This window comes from Pezoporus wallicus, unplaced genomic scaffold (assembly GCF_028554395.1).
Source record: "Pezoporus wallicus isolate ANWC-B61680 ecotype Strahan unplaced genomic scaffold, APGP_CSIRO_Pwel_v1 contig_4309, whole genome shotgun sequence".
Lineage (NCBI taxonomy): Eukaryota > Metazoa > Chordata > Aves > Psittaciformes > Psittacidae > Pezoporus > Pezoporus wallicus.
In genome coordinates this window covers 2734812-2751722 of record NW_026638191.1, presented here as the reverse complement: position 1 = coordinate 2751722, position 16911 = coordinate 2734812, and the positions used below count along the sequence as shown (strand labels likewise).

At 40.5% G+C, this 16911-nt stretch overlaps 2 protein-coding genes across 3 annotated transcripts in view; both read right to left on the bottom strand.

Annotated features, from left to right (window-relative positions):
- HMMR (hyaluronan mediated motility receptor) overlaps window positions 1-16911 on the bottom strand; it is a 56667-nt gene that overhangs the window by 18678 nt on the left and 21078 nt on the right. The window lies entirely within an intron of this gene.
- On the bottom strand, window positions 746-4646 carry CCNG1 (cyclin G1). Of its 2 annotated transcripts, XM_057409875.1 has the most exons (7): window positions 4577-4598; window positions 4154-4417; window positions 2829-3082; window positions 2156-2234; window positions 1975-2073; window positions 1526-1720; window positions 746-866 (listed from the first exon to the last, which is right to left on the bottom strand). In XM_057409875.1, the coding sequence occupies exons 2-6, from the start codon at window positions 4415-4417 to the stop codon at window positions 1529-1531; spliced, it is 888 nt and encodes a 295-aa protein (XP_057265858.1). In that variant the 5' UTR covers window positions 4577-4598; the 3' UTR covers window positions 746-866; window positions 1526-1528. The 2 variants fall into 2 exon arrangements, with proteins under 2 accessions (XP_057265858.1, XP_057265860.1); XM_057409877.1 differs by lacking the exon at window positions 1526-1720 and having other exon boundaries at window positions 4577-4646.

Below are 16911 nucleotides of genomic sequence, written 5' to 3'. Positions count from 1 at the left end.
TCAATTCCTCCTATGTACAGGTCAAGATGGGGCATTAGCCCTGCCTGTAAAAATGTACCTGTTAAGCATCAGCATTTACCTCTTGTACAGTGAAACTCTGGAAAACTGATGTCAGATTTAGGGCAGGCGACCCAGTACTCTCCCTCAGCCTTTATCAAGTATCACAAAGCTTTTACACTCTATGATATAGCTCCTAATCTCAGTAAGCTACCCTTCTTACAAAATACTGAAGTTAATGATACTGGGGTTAGTGACTACCCTTTTATAAGGCGATGAACTCTTTTTCCTGCTTTAGCTACTTGACATATTTGGCAGGTATCACATGGCCTAGTTTTTAATGTGTCAATCGTAGAAGGCCAGTGTCCTGCACAGTAGGGACATATGGACCATGTGACACTGCCTAAACAACTAGTTAGGTGGACCAACAGGCATTTGCCACCATCATCAGTATTGAGCAGGATTAGTCTTTAGTTTAAGACACTGCAGCACTGTGCTACTGTCATGTAATCTTTGGAACCAGATTTTTAAAATTAAATACATAATTCAGAACCTGCAGTTACAGTAAACCAAAGTTAGACTACACTAGCTGCTCTGCAAACTATAAGGTGTTAAAATTCTATGCATCTGTATTGTGGTATTTCACTAAACAGTCTTACAAATAAGACTGAAAACTGACATTGAATATTGTTGTAATCATCATGAAAAGAACATATTTGCTGGAACGATCCTTAGTCTGAGATGCTACGTAGTCTTTCCATGAGTTGAGTTCTCCTTTATTAAGGTCAAGTTTCAGACTTCATTTCTTAAATATTCACGTGTCTGTTGACAAGGTCACAGCATAGTTCTCTCCTCATTTTACTGTATTCCTGTAAAAAAATCCAAACCGTCAACTGAAGGCTTTCTACAAGACCTAAACAAAGCATCAGACTTCAGTATTGCAAGACAACACGACAGCTGTTATAGAAAATCTGTAACCTTTGGAATTAAGAGTCTAGATAAGGAAGTAGTTCACAATTTCTACAGAGTAAAAATACCCTAGTAATATGAATAACTGAATTAGAGTTTTTAGACATAACTAATCAGACAGTTACACAAGTAAAACTATAGAACTGTCTTCCTTTTAAGTGGTTTAAGTGAAAGATTAAAAGAAAGTCATTTTAATAGGCAACTGTTTCCTCTTAGCTGATTCTTTTTAGGATAGGAGCAAGCCAAGCTTTTTCTCTTTTTACCAGTTTTATTCCACATTTGCGTTTGCATAAGGTCCCAATGTCTGTATAACACATTTCTCCTCCCACAGCACACCAGAGGATCAGTTCTTTTTCCAGTGTTTATATATTAGGTTGCCACTTCTTCAGGTACAGCACTGGCTCAAGCATGAACATGAGAACAGACCAGCCTCTATAACAGGCCTACTATGTTTATGTTACATGGCTTCAAGAGGTTACTTATACAGAATAAGAAACTTTGAGATAGTTAACAGCTAATTACTTCTACACAATCAGAAGCTGGTTTTAAAAGAAGTTACCTATTATGAGCTGGTCTCTGGAATTGTAGGAAGATGTGTTATTCTGTAGTAGCTATGTTTAAGCTGCCGTGCTGTATGTCCAGACACAATCCATTTTAATTTCTGGACATTTGGCTTGGAACACTTGCTCGAGGAATATTCTGTAAGGCACTTTAGCACCAGCTCCTTCCAGAAGATCAAATCTCTGTTGTTTATCTAGACAGCAAAACAAAATCTTACGTAACTCATTAAATCCTTAGTCATACATGTACATTCAGCTTCTTTATAGAAGATAAGAAACCAGAGATCCCAAGCCAAATGGAAAAAAAGCCATGAAACCAAACCAAACCCAAACAAAATCCCAACAAAGCGACAAAAGAAACCAGTATGCCAGTGGATCTCCCCCTTTTCCTCTGTGTAGGCACTTGCATGCATTTTTCTTCCTTCCTCCCCTGAATCTTTATATATACCTTGGAATGCAACTGCAGAAATTCCAATGCCTCTGTCAACTCCAGCAGTTTTTGTTCTTCTATCTCTAGAGCCATAATAGACAGTGCCAAGACAGAAGGCTGGAGAGACAGAAAAAGTTTTTAAACACTGCTTTGTTAAGTTTCAGTAGTCTCATTGTCTTTGAGGTTTCAAGACATTTACCTTGGCTTTAGAAAACATGATTCTGCAGTGACATGCCTTAAGCTGGGTCTCAAGTCTCTCAAAATTAAGGTATTTTCTCCTGTAATAAAAACATATGAGTGAAGGTAAAAAAAGAACCCAAGCTTGCTCAAGGCAGCACCACCCTTGGGAACTCAGAACAGCAGGAAGAATGTTATCTAAACAAAGGCCTCATTTGTCCCAGAAGTTCTAGGGTTACAGTCAAACAGGTGTTCAGTTTTGGCAGCCCTAATGCTAAAAATAAATCTTATGGTACACTGGGGAGACTCATACTGTTAAAATAGGCTTACCAACAGGAATTTTAGTGCTTACTAGCAAAAGGAATCTTTTTCTAAGCCAGATTTTGAAATCATTGCAATGAGGCAATACTTAGTGCAGCATAAGCAGAGATTTATTATACCATCGTCATTGAGCAAGTTTGGTTTTTGGCTCAGAGAGGAATACTCTTTGGATCAACTTATGCAAACAGCTTTAAAAACCGAAATAACGTTAAGTCACAGATACTCACATTTATGATATCTACCAATAAGGGGTAAAGTTTGTGAGGTTTTTAACTACAGAAAGGCCATTTACTCAAGTTATTTCCCTCATTACTTTTCTACACAGGCTTCCTGATCATATGCAGTCATAGCTAAAAAAGTATTATATATATTACCTTTCACAGCTTAAATTCTCATGAATGAGCGAGTGATACAGTTGTAGAAACTGGAAGGCTGTTGTAGCTTTGACTTTCCAACACAGCTTCTCCAATACGATTTTCTCCATTCTCATCATATCAGAAACAGTGAATCTGTACTGGCTTATTCGAATTAAATCAGTGGCTAGAGGAACATTTCTCTCTTCTTCTGATGCCTTCACAGCCAAGTAGAAGCAGCTGAGTCCAACACAGCCCAAGTGTTTAGGCTGTACCTAAGGAAAAGTAATTTGTTGTTTGTTAACTTTAAAGAGGAAAGCCTTTGATCAGCCATGTCAATACATAAGTACCAAACTATGTAGGACCAATGTATATTAGGAAAGAAAATCACGGGGGGCAAACTGGGGCTGTTCTGTTTTTTAAGATGGAGATATGTCTTTTATCTACTTATATTCTTATTTTTATTTAACTGAATGAGAAGACTATTACACACTACAAGTTCTGCCTCATTCATCTAAAAAAGCAAGATTGTAGAACAACGTATTTTGAGGTAGAACTGTTTTCTTAATGAGGTTCGATAATAGCCCAGTCAGTTTTGAGGGCTTAAAGTGTGCAACATATTGACTTATGCAAAGAAAAAAAAAATGTTTGGAATTTTGTTTTTTTTATTTTTTTTTCTATACACACACAAACACATATATACAAAAAGCTTATTTTATTCCATAGGCACTACAGTGGCCATTTTTACTGCTTATTCTGGATTCAGAGGTCATCATTTTCCTATCCACCCCATCTACCTTTCTCATTTTTGTTTTAACACACAAAGAAAACAAGCTGTTGTTCTTGACCAAATAGCACAGCGGTAATCCTGTTTTGTTAGGCAATTATAAACAACCCAGATCAGCATGCCACATATGCATGACAGAATGGTGTTAGAATCTGGTAAAACATTTTGTTAAGTGCTGAACAGCTTCAAACTGCTTAATATTGGTTATGGGTAAGTTTAAACAGTGAGGTAAGTCATTTAAGGCATTCTTGTATATACGCAACAGGCAAGACAATCTGTCTTGATCTAACCCATGAATACAGCTTGTATTTCCAAGCCTATGGACATCCTCAAGTTGAAACAGATGCCCTCTTTCTTCTATTCTGTAGAGTTAACATCTGTTTTATCAATACTAAAATCTGAACAGGGAAAGACATTTCTTATCTCTTGTGCAATCAGAACCTCTGGAAGGCGCTTAACCTTCAGCCTTCTAAAGCCAAGATGTTTTAACTTATAAAAGGAACAACGCTGCAATGAGCATAAGCCAGTGACTGAGAGCTCATACTGTAGAAAGCCTTACCTTCATTTTTGACAAGAATCTGTCTAAGAAATTCACAGCTAGTGAAAAAGTCTCTGTATGGAAGCCAAAGAACTGAGTTAAGCTGAGAAGGTCTTTCACTTCAAAGTCTCGAAGCCTTGCAGTCATCCGGAGGCCATTATCGTGAGCAGATTCGATCAGCCTTAGGCCAGAGGCCTTTGGCTGACATCTTAACTCCTGTTCCAAGAGGGCTGTGAGCTGGTCCAGCAGCTCCTGAGCTTCAGTACTTACAAGCGTTTCAATCATCTGTAACAAAAACCAAATGTAAGCATATCAAACCGCTTAAAGGGAGGAGACTTACTAAGTTACAGCTGTCTCTAAAGCAAGAGAGAAACTTTCCTTTCTCTTTAGGTACGTGAACTACTTAGCAGGGAAGCTGCCCCTAGACAGACCGAGCCCTCTTACCCAAGGGAGCGATGTTCCTCGTCACAAACCCCGGTCACCCCGCGCACCCCAGAGGCGAGGTGACACCGCAGCTGAGCAGCTCCAGGCCGGGGAGCCGCTCGCTGTGCCCCAACAGGAGTGACTGCAGTGAGGTTTTCTGTGTGTGTGTGCTCGTGGTGGGTCAGGACGAGCAGCAGGACCCTCCCATCTCCGCCTTAAAAGATCCGGTGGGCTCTGCTGGCGCCCAGGCGCTGTGTACCCCGGCACCTGCCTCCACCCCCTTTGTGTGTGCGCTCGGAGGAGCGAAACAACAAACGTTCTTTGTGCTGGGAAAGGTGACGCGGTTATGTGAAGGTGAACGCGTGGCCGGCCAGAGTTAACTCCGGTTGGTTGCAAGTCTCAGGTCAGGCTGTGTGTAAGCTTCGCTTTTTGTTTATGGTAAGTAAATACGTTACCGGAGTTGGAAGGCACATGGTGGTGGTTATAAATACACAAAGCAGAGTTTGAAGCTGTTCCAGGCATAGAAAATGTGCCGCTTCTGAACCGGCGTCAGGCGAGGGAAGGGAGTTGCTCACTATCGAGAGCTTCTGTTTAGGGCGTTCTCGAGGCCCGAGACTTTTTATTTGTTTAATAAATGTTCCATTATCTGTTATTTTATCAAAAGTTAATCTCAGTTTCTTAAAAGGCTGAGAAACGGCTGAAGGAGGCGTTTTGCAGACCTGCAATGGATGCTGCCTCTTCAAACGGCTTAAAGGTGCTTAAGTACTTGCTTTCTTAAAAACAAAGGGGGCGTGATTTCTACTTCAGTCTGAAACTTTCAAGCTGTTTTGTGATGATTGCTGTGAATTGGTTGAAATGCTTAAAATTCTCCAAAGGCGTGAACTGATGTTTTCTGTAATGCAAGGATTTTCGGAAGGCAAACCTCTTGGCTATATTTGATCTTCCAACTCTTCAAAGAGAATGTATGTTGATATGTGACTAATAGATGAGGTGATGTGCCCTGAACTTTGCTTACCACTAAATATATAGATACTGAAGATGTATCCATATTGCAGATGCGAGGAAGCGCTCTGCATTGATTCGGAGAAAACTCCAGGAACTCGCCAACAAAGTTTTAAGTTGACAAGCAGGTATTCTTTATTGCGGTGCCGGGAGACACGGGGGATAGCTCCTCCAAAGCGTGTGTCTGCCAGGCATCAACCAGGCTGTGATTATATTGTCCTTAAACATACATATTCATTAGATTGCATATATTACATCATACTTCTTAGACAATGCCTCCTGTATGCATACAAAAATGTGGTAGTGGGCTTTCGGACCCCCGGTGGTTATTCCTTCATCACTTTGTTTTAGGATCGTTGTTATATCAGTAACCACCAGGTGGTTCTGGCAAAGCTTATCTTAGTAATTTTCGTTTTCTCTGTAGTTGCTAACAAAACCCAAGGTTCTTGAGGTTACTTATTTACAAACCTATTCTTCAATCCACCTTATTCAATCAACCCCACTCTTCAGCATCTTCATAGGACTTGAAAGAGTTCAGTTGCAGGTGGGCTTTATGGCTTTTGAAAGTGCAGGATTTCAGTACAGCCTAGGTGATAATTATCCTGAGAAGAATGTGGTGTTTTTTTTTTTTTTCTGTTTCTTTGTTTTTTTTTTTTTTTGTGTGTGTGTAAAGCGTTTCAACTTGTCTGTCACTCAAAAATATTCCTGAAAGGAAGGGTGAACGTTGTCTCTAGTACTTAGGCACCATTCCTGGCACCACTTTTGGCCAGATATACTGATAATCTACATCTGAATGCCTAAGTGGAAGAAGTCATTCTTTGTCCTGTGTGACTCTGTTTCTACCTTTTCTGCTTATGAACATATTTGATTTGCATTTGCTGTGAGCCTTATTTCTAAAGTGCTTTATGCCTTGCCTTAAAAAAACGGAGACGGATGAGTTGCACCTGAAATGGTGGCTAATTGCAGAGGACCAACACCTGTTCCAGGCAGTATTTTACCCTCCCATATAGCATGTTACCTGAAATGAACAGCATGGAAGATTTGCTCTCAGAGGTCGGTCTTTGCAGTATAGCTATGAGAAGTGTTTTTATTATACGTGTTGGAGTAATGCTGTGAAATTACTTTCACCTGAAAGCAGTCTGTGTTGAAGATAAAGGTTAATTATAAGGGAGATTTTGTTTGGCAAAACCTGATCATTTGTGGGTTTTCTTACTGTTTGGGGACATTGGCTAAATACTAGTAACAATATTATGTGTGAACTCGACAAAGTAATAGTGAACTTGAGTTGTTCTAAATATGGGCATCCAAACTCGATTTTAACAGCACTTAGCACATCCTTCCCTTTTCTGTGTTAATGGCTGGCCTTATCAATATTCATCGGCCTATTGGCATACAAGGAGAGGAAGGTCAGGGTGCAGCTTTCCTGGGAAGCCTCCGCAGCCGTTTTCCTTTATTTGAAGGAGTGTGAGTATAAAACAGAGGGACTGTTTTATGCATCAGTGAGCTTTATCCTCTTACTTGGTGCATGTATCAAAAGCTGTATTCATCCTACTTTTTCCTGTTGTACTTCTCACTGATCTATTATGGGTTTGTTTCATTCTCCCTATGACTTACCTTTGGAAATCAATTAAAGCTTGTTTTATTAGAAGAATCTTTGTACTTCAGAAGGCTGAGATGAATGACGAGAAAGGTAAGACCAGAAAGAAGAGTGGATAGCGATGCAGAGATTTCTAAGAAAGATGTGTTTTGCATAGTAAGTGGTTGAATTTCTGAAAGACATCGTGGAAACCAGCATGAGGGAGCCTGAGGGAGCTGTTGGTGTGTGAAGGTGGAATGACCAAATAGTGTGTTTATCTTTCTCCCGTAAAGCACTTGCATTAAATCTGACCTTCAGGTTTCCACTTGCCATCTATTTCACTTCCTTCCTCAGGCCTTTGCGAACTAGTGGTAGAGTGCATGCATATAAAAATCACTGTTTTGGCCCTCATTATAATGACCTTTGTTTGTGTTTTAGACAAGAAAAAGTAGTTTGTTCAAAAATGAAAGTGGAAGTGTCAATCCCAAATCTCATGTCCCAGCTTGACAAGAAAATGAATTGGCTTTCTGTGCTGCAAACTCTTAACTATAAATCAATCTGTTGCTACTATGAGATTCCTGTATAATTGCCCATGAATGCAAACTCAAGTACTTCAAGTATTCACAGATGTAGAACATCAGAAATAAAGATTATAGTAAATCGGATCTCATGAATATGCATATTTTTATTGCCAGTAAATACTCTGAGTTATCTAAATTAAAATTCAAAATTATATATTGCAAAGGAAGCCTTCTTTTTTAAGAGTTGGAAAACATTTGCAATAGTCTTCCTGTCATTACTATGCACATAATAATCATGTGAAGCAAATGATACTTCTTTTTTTATACTGCTCGTTTTAAATAGCTTTTATTTCTTAACTGTGCTATTAAAAATAGACTGAGAACTCTAAAAAGCAGTAGGCCATGGAGCTGGTTGGAAGGCACTGACAGCAGCCAAAGCCACTGGCCTATTTTGTGTTCTTGCAGTAAGGATTCTGGGCTGAATCAACACTAAGAAAAACTAATTCGTGTCAATTGAATGTAATGTACGTGCTTTGTTTTAAAACCATTCCTAGGGCTTAGACACAGTAAGTGGAAGCCCAGAGGACCTTTACTGTTGTACTCGGTTAACATCCCTGGTGCTGCCTAGCTTGCAGTTAGCACCTGGGCTGACTCTGCAGCTGTGACAAGTGTCTTGCTCTAAGGTGTCAGGCTTTGCTGAAGTGGCTGAAGCAAGTGCACACACCTCATCTGCTCTGCAGTCTGCTGCTCAGTGTGGGTAGAATACTCTTGAAGAGTGTGGCAGCAAACGAGGGCACCAGTAACTGCTGAAGTGTGTTGTAGCTGTTCCCTTTGAGCTCTGCCAGATACAGAGGATTAAGACTGGATGGCTGAAGGTGTCACATCTTCTCTGTGAGATGTCTATTCTGCCTCTTTGGTGGATGTTCTGCCTGAGGCAGTTTTCTTGTGCATCGGTATTGTGGCTGAAGGCGTGTTGATCCAAGTTTATACAGCTGTGCCAAGCTGAGGAGTGGGGTAGTCCTAGGACTGCTGCAGGGATGGGTGGTGATCCTGCCATAGAAGCAGAGTGGATAGTTGCAGGCATGATGTCTTCACCTCTTTAATCTATATCTGTGTGTCTTTCAGAAATGCATGTAAATGTCTTTAATCCCCACAGCCAGAGTCAGAGAGCACCAGTAGGACTTAACTACCTGGGACTTCCACCCATACTCCCTGTCCAGGGCTCCAGGAACCTCACTGAGCTCAGGGCTGTGGTCTAGGAAGGACTGTGGTCAGCCTTCTCCCCTGCTTGTCCAGACTTGTTGGCTGGACTTTCCAGATGGACCTTGGATTTGCCTCATCACCTCCCATGTGTGTGGCAATCACAGGGCCATCAGCACAGGCTGTCACCAGACTGGCTCTGCTTTGGGTGGTGCCTTTGTTGGTGAGGTCCTGCCCTGCCTTTGCCAGGGTTATCCTCAGTTTCAGGTTAGTCTTTCCTGGTGGAGCAGAGCTGATCCGTGGCTCTTTTGCCTTTATGATTCAGTCCTCAGTACTTTCGTCTGATTCTATAGAAAATGCTGTGTTCTTTGCGTTTCACTTGGTCTAGAAATGCCTTGTATACATTAAAAAAATCCTGTATGTGTCTTGCTGTAAATAGCATTATTATAAACGAGCTTTAATCAAAAGCAGGTTTTCATGGGAAAGACTTAGTACTTTTTTTATATAGTTTTCTCATCTTTCTAGCCTACTTGTGAGAAGTAACATTTGCAGTTACCCCTACATGTTAATATGTGATTTTAAAACTGCTTCTATAAGAATACTTGCTGAAATGAATAGGGCTTCCTTTCCTTTGGGCTGTTCTGGACAAAAGCAAGAGTTTGTGGTTAATAGAAGACAGATCCCATAGTTAAGTCCTTTGGAGATTATAACCTGTTGTTACCAGCTATGGGAATTTCTGCTGTAGCATTATTTGGTGATGAGTTATAAACAGCTACTGATTTGCTTGAACAACATCAGGAAGCACTGCAGTATGATTGTCTTAACTGGTGAAATGTGTGTATGTGGGCTGAGACCTTGGGAGTGGGAAATATATTATCCTTTCTCCTCTGTGAAAGGAGACCTACACCTAATATTACCCTGTTCTGAAGACAACTGCTGAAGTTAATACTGTTTTTTTACATTTCACTATATAATGTTTTGTAACTGTAGCATCAGAATTAAGATAAAGCTCCTCAAAGTTAGTTTTGCTGGGATTTCAGTAAAAAAAAAAAAGGTGACTGTAAGAGCTGCAAAGGTTTCTCCTCTGCCCCTTTTCTTGTGTTTCATATACAACTCATGTAGACCAGCACACATAAGGAGAATCGTGGTTTTGATTACAGTTGTCAGTAGTTATGTTGTGCTTGTTCCTTCATGGTAATAATTGTTTAGATTTAGTTCATTAATGTAACTGTAAAGAAGTGCCCATGAGAGAAGGGGAAATGACAGTAAAGAGGTGAAGCTTCCCAAATAAATATGAGGCCCTACAAGACATCTGGTTTGTCTGGAGTTACTCCTTTACAGAAACTTGTTACATCAAATATGTTAGAGGAGAGAGTAAAGATCTCTGGGATGGATTTAAGTGCAAATGCTTGTGAATACAGCTGTTTTTCTCAAAAGTGGAGCTGTGTCACACTCTGCCAACTGTCCCATAAATAGCCTGAGTATTCGGAGGATGGCTTCATGTCAGATTGGAATAACCTGTTCTCCCAGTGGTCCAGTTGAGTGGTATATGGGTGTTTGTTTGGGGTTTTTTGTTTAGCATGTGGTTATGACAAAGAAATGCTAAATAATACATTGATCTGTGTCAAATAAAAGGTGGAGATTCCGCTTGGAAATGGAATTTATAAGCAAATAAATACAATCTACTTTTTGCACTTGCTGTATTTTCCGAATGCATCATTATTTATTACATATATACCATTTACTGTTAATTTGCTGATAGTTGTATAGACGCTTATAATGATACAGAACCTATCCGAATTATATGGGGTTTGTAAGATCAGTTCTATATTATCAAAATTAATAATGAAAATAATTGTGTGGGAGTTTTGAGGAAGAACGTGCGATTCAGCCTTTTACCGCATGAGGGCAGTAGCGGCACATGATTTGTGTCGTCCTTATTCATGTTTAATGTTAACACTCATTAAAGACTGTGAGCTTTGGTATATTTATATTAGGTGTTTCAGTGAATGTGTTGTGGAACTACTTTTATAAATCCAGAGCTGAGAAATACCAGAAAAGACTGTGAAGGAAGAGATTTTTATAAAGAGCACTTTCAACTTAACCTCCCACTAGAATGTTTTTCAAAGTTTTTCGAAGAATGAGTTTCAAAGAAAAGCAAGAGAACTTGCTGCAGGGAAGAAGATGCTATCACTTGACAAGTAGAGTTGGCAAATCTGCATCTGAAGTGTTCTAGGTTTTTCAGGAGATGGTCAAGTTTTACAGCAATTAAACTTCTTTTTCTGAAGGATTCATTTTCATACACAGTGCTTAATTTTACTGTTTAGTTCAATACCCACCAGGATTATTTACTTAAATACTTATTATGTACTTAAATCATGTACTTGTAATTGTTACATCCTCATGTGGCTTCTTTGCAGCAGCAGTTATGGCAGTATTAGATGAATAATTACCCCTCCCTTTGCCTTTAACAGGAGACCTGTCATGTTTTCTTAACTGGCTTTCAGTGTTGAGTCAGATCAGTAGATTTGTGAGAGAACAATGTATGTAGCTGCAGGTGTCTTAATGTGTGTTGTCTTCTAAAGTGTGGTTTGTCCACCAGTTGAGGGCTTTTTGATATGGCATATGGTGACAAGATTTTTGGGGCACTTAATATAGCAGTGAAGATAAGATTGTAACTGGACAGGTATCTTGCTGAGGTGGCACAAGGCCTGGTCTAGTGGGTTGGTTAATACAATTAATTCTGGAATTGGGTATTATGGTTTTAAGAAACTGCTGATCCAGTGTCCAGTCTGCTTTTGTTTTCTGTGTCTTCTCAGCTTTACATAAGCTAGTTGTGCTTGCGCTCCGCTGAGTCTGGAAACGCTGCAGTTACCAGCCAGTGATCCAGCAGAACAGTGAATTGAGAGGTTTCTGCTATTAAATGAAGCATAAAAAGTAACTCCACGGAAGTGCAGGGGCTGCTGACTTGTCAGTGGTGTGGGGTGTTTGTATTTACATGCCTGTTAACACCAGTGCAGATTATGAGCTTCCTTGAAGGCTTTGCTAAAGCAATGTGAAAAATGTATGTCTAATCCCTGGATGATGCAAAAGGTAAAGAGGAGTTACTGGCTTTGGTGTGCCAAGGAACACAAACCACCATTCTGTTCTGAGTGCTGTTAGGCAGAGCTTTTATTTTAGGGTAAAGAAAAATTATGTGCTTGGCTTGCACACAGTTTTAACTGTAACTGAAGGAAATTTGTCTAGCTAAATTTCCCTTTGGATTTATCTGCCAACATGCCACTGGAGTCTTAACATACCATAGAATACTTCCCGTATTCTGTGTATGGTAAGCAATGGAATGAATGGACCTTGGACTTAGGAACCTGAACTACATCTGCATAAAACCGAACTGGCAAATAAAACATCAAGTTTTGAAATGTATGTAGGCAGCAAACTTTTGATGGCATGAGGAAAACACTGGCGGGGGGGATCTGTAGGCTACTTGTGCTGCGATGTGTGGCTGCTGCCTTCACCACATATACAAGGAGAAAGTGGCACTTTTAAATAGAACTTTGCAGTCTTGTGGGGGAATTTATCCCTAGTACAGATACACCTTGTGTTCTGAAGCTCCCATTTTGGCACCTGTATGACTTCAGACACTCTGCAGACCTTCCCTTTATAAGGACTATGTAGGTAATATCATCCTTGCTGGTCACTTCGTTTGCACTGGGGCCAGGAGGGAACAGCTCATCTTTTTGAGGCTGGTGTTATACGTGCGTGGGTAGGACAGAGTGGTCAGTGACAGGAGTATGGGAACCTTGGGAAGTAGATGGGGAAAACACCCCTTCCCTGGTTTCCTGAGCTCTGTGGCTGCGTGGAGGATCTGTGCACTGGCGCTGTAAGCTGCCAAGCCAGCTCAAACAGAACCTGGAATTGCTTAGTTAAATATTTGTGGACATGTTGTAACATAGAGTGGTTTTCAGGTTAAACTGTGAAATACACTTTATCCCCTCTTTGCTTGGGAACCCCTTCCCCAGTATGCCTTTACACCAAACTAGCAGCTGAGCTGAATCAAACGCAGGTATGGGTCCAAGGAACTGCAGTAAACACAGGGCAACTAGAAAAGCCAAACTCTTGTGGTATGCTTCATCTGCCTGCCTTTGAATTTGGGTGAGGAGAAGCAGTTGGTCAGTTTAGTAGAGGTTTGTCTAGATCTTGCTTCCATATTTCCATGATTAAGGTAGTGCATTGCTTGCAAACCTTCTATTTAACATTTATCATGAGGTTTGTGAACAGGTTGCAAGGTTAGTAAGCTTTGTACAATGTTCCTTGTGCTGCTGTGGGTTTGTGGGAGGGAAGTCTGCACTCTGGAGCTTTGACAGGTTATCTGTGTGCTGTGAGCTCAGAAACAAGGGGCAATACTTCTGTCATTTTGGTTGCTCTTCATTACCCTTGAGAAGCACACCTTGCAAATTAAAAGATTGTTCATCAAATGCCTGTTCTGCATAAAGTGAGTTTTCCATAAGGTTAAATTTCCGTGATATTTTCTATCTCAACTGAATTACTGTTGCTTCTATCAGTTTCTTCTGTGTCACTTCTCCCTTTTCAATTTGTTCCCTGCTTCCTGTAAATGAGCTTATACATTATGCATCTAGAAGCTGTTTTCCTGGTGTTCCTATTCAGAATAACTTAAGGCACGTCAATCGATGCTGCTCAGGAAAACTGTCATATTTTTTTCCCAGGCATCTTGGAAGGTTAAAACCCTGTAGCTGGCTCAGAGGTGATAGCAGTCATTGTAGTGGATTGCACAGAAAATCAATAGGGAAAACCTATTGTTTGAAAACGTTATTTCAAGCTAATGTCACTAAAAAATATGTATCAATAAAACATGTTGTATTAGCTGGTCGCATCAGGACGTATGGTTTATTCAGTTACTCTGTATGCAGTTTCATTTGTCTTGCGGAGTAATGAGCATCTTCAAGCTCCTGCATCTCCAGCCTCTTTTCTCACACCTGATTTAATGTAATTGTAACATGGAACCTTTTTTCAGATTGACCTAAGGAGACCTGTAGTGGCTATCTTCATCATCATTGCCGTGACATAAAGCCCTGCAGCATGATGGAAGGAGTATTCGCTTTTCTTCCCTTCTGTGCTTACCCACTGAGTGTCACATACACTGTTTCTGTCAGGACTAGGTAGCCAAGGGCTGTACTGTCTGTCACTTTTGCCTCTCCTGGTCCAAGACTTCTTTTCTACTTCTTGCTTGTATCTGTGATTTTCAGGGCTTGTTCTGCCTATAAATCTGAGTAGACCCATATGCCTCAAGCAAGAACCACTTTGCATGGTAGGGCTCACCCTGCTACTGCGAACGTGACACAGGTTTCTGCTTTTGTCCAAGATTTTCAGCTTTGCCTTTTTATTTCCTTTCACAAGGAGCTTTACTCAGAATCAATATTGCTGCTTGCCTGTTAAGCAGCAACAGCATGTCAGTGTGCTAATGGCACACAGCTAGTAACCCAGTAAATTGGCCATAGATAATGGAGGGTTTACTGAAGTGAAACCATTTTGGACACTTATACTGAATTCTTCCCTGTGCTTGGAAAGTTATGAGCATCCCAGGATCTTGTACTAACCGTCTGCAGTCCCATGCTTCTGATAGTACCTGTGGTCATCACTGTACCAGACGCTGACTAAACATAATGCAAGAATTCCCATATTTAATAGCTGGTGACTAGTAAAGACTTAACTATGGGTGAAGTAAAATAGCAGCTTTTTTTGTGAATCCTTAAGTCCTCATTCAGTATGTTTCATCAGAAACATGCTTGGCTTTTTTTTACTCAATTTTTTTTTAAACTAATGTTCTACTTTGCGACTCCTTGTACACGTATCCCAGTTTATGGATTTTCATATTCATAATGAATGGAGTCGCTCTGACTTGGTACATCTGAGAAAACACTGAAAGCCGGTAGATTTCATGAAGTGCTCCAGAGAGTTTCTGTACTATAACTCATTGCAGTACTTAATTGGTAATTAAAAAGGATTTTCTTGATGGGCAGAACAAAAGGATTTAGGAAGGAAGATGTAGATGTGGTCTTGGTGTTGTCTCTTCCCCCTTCCTTCCTCTTCCTTTTTTTTCTCTTTTAAAATAAAACTTTGAAGCTGTTGATGTTTCCTCATGCCATGGAAATCACACATTTATAACACCTGCTTATTTGAAATATTTTCCCTAATGGGTCCAGAGAACTGAGCTCCTGCTTCATCCTTTAGAAATTGTGTTTGGAGGCTTTGTGATGCACTAATACTTAAAAGACAGGCTTTGTACAGTGCCTACCACATTCTGGAAAGTTTCCTATGTCCTTTTATGTAAATTCTGATTGATAAAACATATTTTAAGGAAAAACTGACACAGTGATCATTGTATTGTGGATATATGCAAACCAAATGCTGCAGAAACACTTCTAAAGTTCCTAAGTGCCTTTTGTGTTTCAATGCAATGTAGCCATTCAGAGCTACGTTGGCTTTTAAGGTCAGTATGTTGGAATTCCCATCTCCCCATTCATAATGTGCTTCAGTTTATAAAAATGATCTTTATTGGATGTGTAATTGGTTTTTGAAACCTCTGATAGCAGTCAGTCAATGTGGGCTGCCCTGCAAGCCTGCAGCCTGTGCTTAGTTTTCTTGGGTGTTTTGTTAAGGGTTTCTCAGTCACTGTGCTTCTTGGGGCTGCCTTCCACACTGAAATAGTTTTAGGCTCCTATGACTTCTGTAAGGCAGTTATGTGACCAGTACGGAACTGCTCTTCCAGATGTGTGGTGCTAAGTACTTGTGACAGCTGGAGTTAACACACATCCAGCTTGTTTGAAACTTAAGCCCTGAGGCCCCATCAACCTTTTGCCTCAATGGGTGGAAAGGCTGGCAGCAGTGGGAGCTGCTGGATTGAGGACAAAAGTCTTTTGAGGCAAAAGTCGGAGTAGGAGCATCATCGGATGCTGGGTTCCTGCCCAGCTCTAGTGCTGGCTATTGTCCAGAGTTAGTCTGTGCTTGCCTTGCCTGTCCTCTGTGCTTCTGTTACTTTGCTTTGTTTCTTCAATCATTTTAGCACTTTCAAATGTAGCATTTGAGAGCTCCCTCTGGCACAAGGTCTGTGAAGTGCATGTGTGGCAATGTGGTGTTTGTCTTTCAATTTTTCTGTGAAAAATGATAAAAATGTGTTCTGTTTGGTTTAAAAAGTGGACTTTATGGCACTTTCCCTGAGGCACAGAAGCAGACAAGCCCTTGCTATAAAGTGAGTCAATACATAATCCTATGAAGACTGCTTTGCGTTTGTTCCCCTCTGCAGTTATGCCAGGTCTCTCATCGATGTCCTGTTCAGCAGTCTGAGCCAGGCTTTCTGGTTAGTGTTCAAAAGAAGCAATTACAGGAGGTGAACCTGAGAGACTTCTCAGTTCTCTTGGGCAGACCTCTGGGCAGATGAATAACTCTGCCTCTTCTGAATGCAAAGCAGCAGGGTGAGGGTTTTTCATTCAGGCAGTAAGCACTCCGGTCTAACTTTGGGGTTCTTTTAAATAGAAAATGGCTCTTGTTTGGTACCCTGGGCAGCAGAGTTGCAATGGGACCCCAGTCACTTGTGGGCTCAAGGGTTTTCTGGGGTTTGTTTTTTGTTTTTGTGAATCAGTGTTTAATATCTGATCTGGATACTTCAAGAGCCCCAAACCATAACGGATGTATAGCTTTCAACCACAAATGAAGGGATATTTGGCCAGTCTGAACCATTTTGTCTCCTTCTTACTTAGTGATGCTTCAACTTTTAAATCTGTTTCTTTACATTTTTGTCAGCTATCAAAAATAAGTCTTGCTTTTTCTATATAGACAGTCACTGCCTTGCTCCTTTTTCTTGCTCATCAGTATGAAAATGTGTTATGCTCGAATACGTGTGCTGAATTACTAGGCAGTTGTCTGAAGGCATGTAGTGAGTCTTGAGCTACTTGAGTGAAATAGAGCTGTTCTTACTGAAACTGTATGAGTGGCAACAGAAAAAATCTGCTTTTGTGAGACTAAGTGCATAACTGGTGAAT

Bases quoted from the DNA above. Each gene is read 5' to 3' on its own strand.
- CCNG1 (XM_057409875.1), bottom strand. From the start codon at position 4,417: ATGATTGAAACGCTTGTAAGTACTGAAGCTCAGGAGCTGCTGGACCAG. The intron at 3,083-4,153 runs GTAAGGCTTTCT...ACTTTTCCTTAG, and splicing joins GATTCTTGTCAAAAATGAAG to GTACAGCCTAAACACTTGGG. The intron at 2,074-2,155 runs GTAAATGTCTTG...CTGTCTCTCCAG, and splicing joins TCATGTTTTCTAAAGCCAAG to CCTTCTGTCTTGGCACTGTC.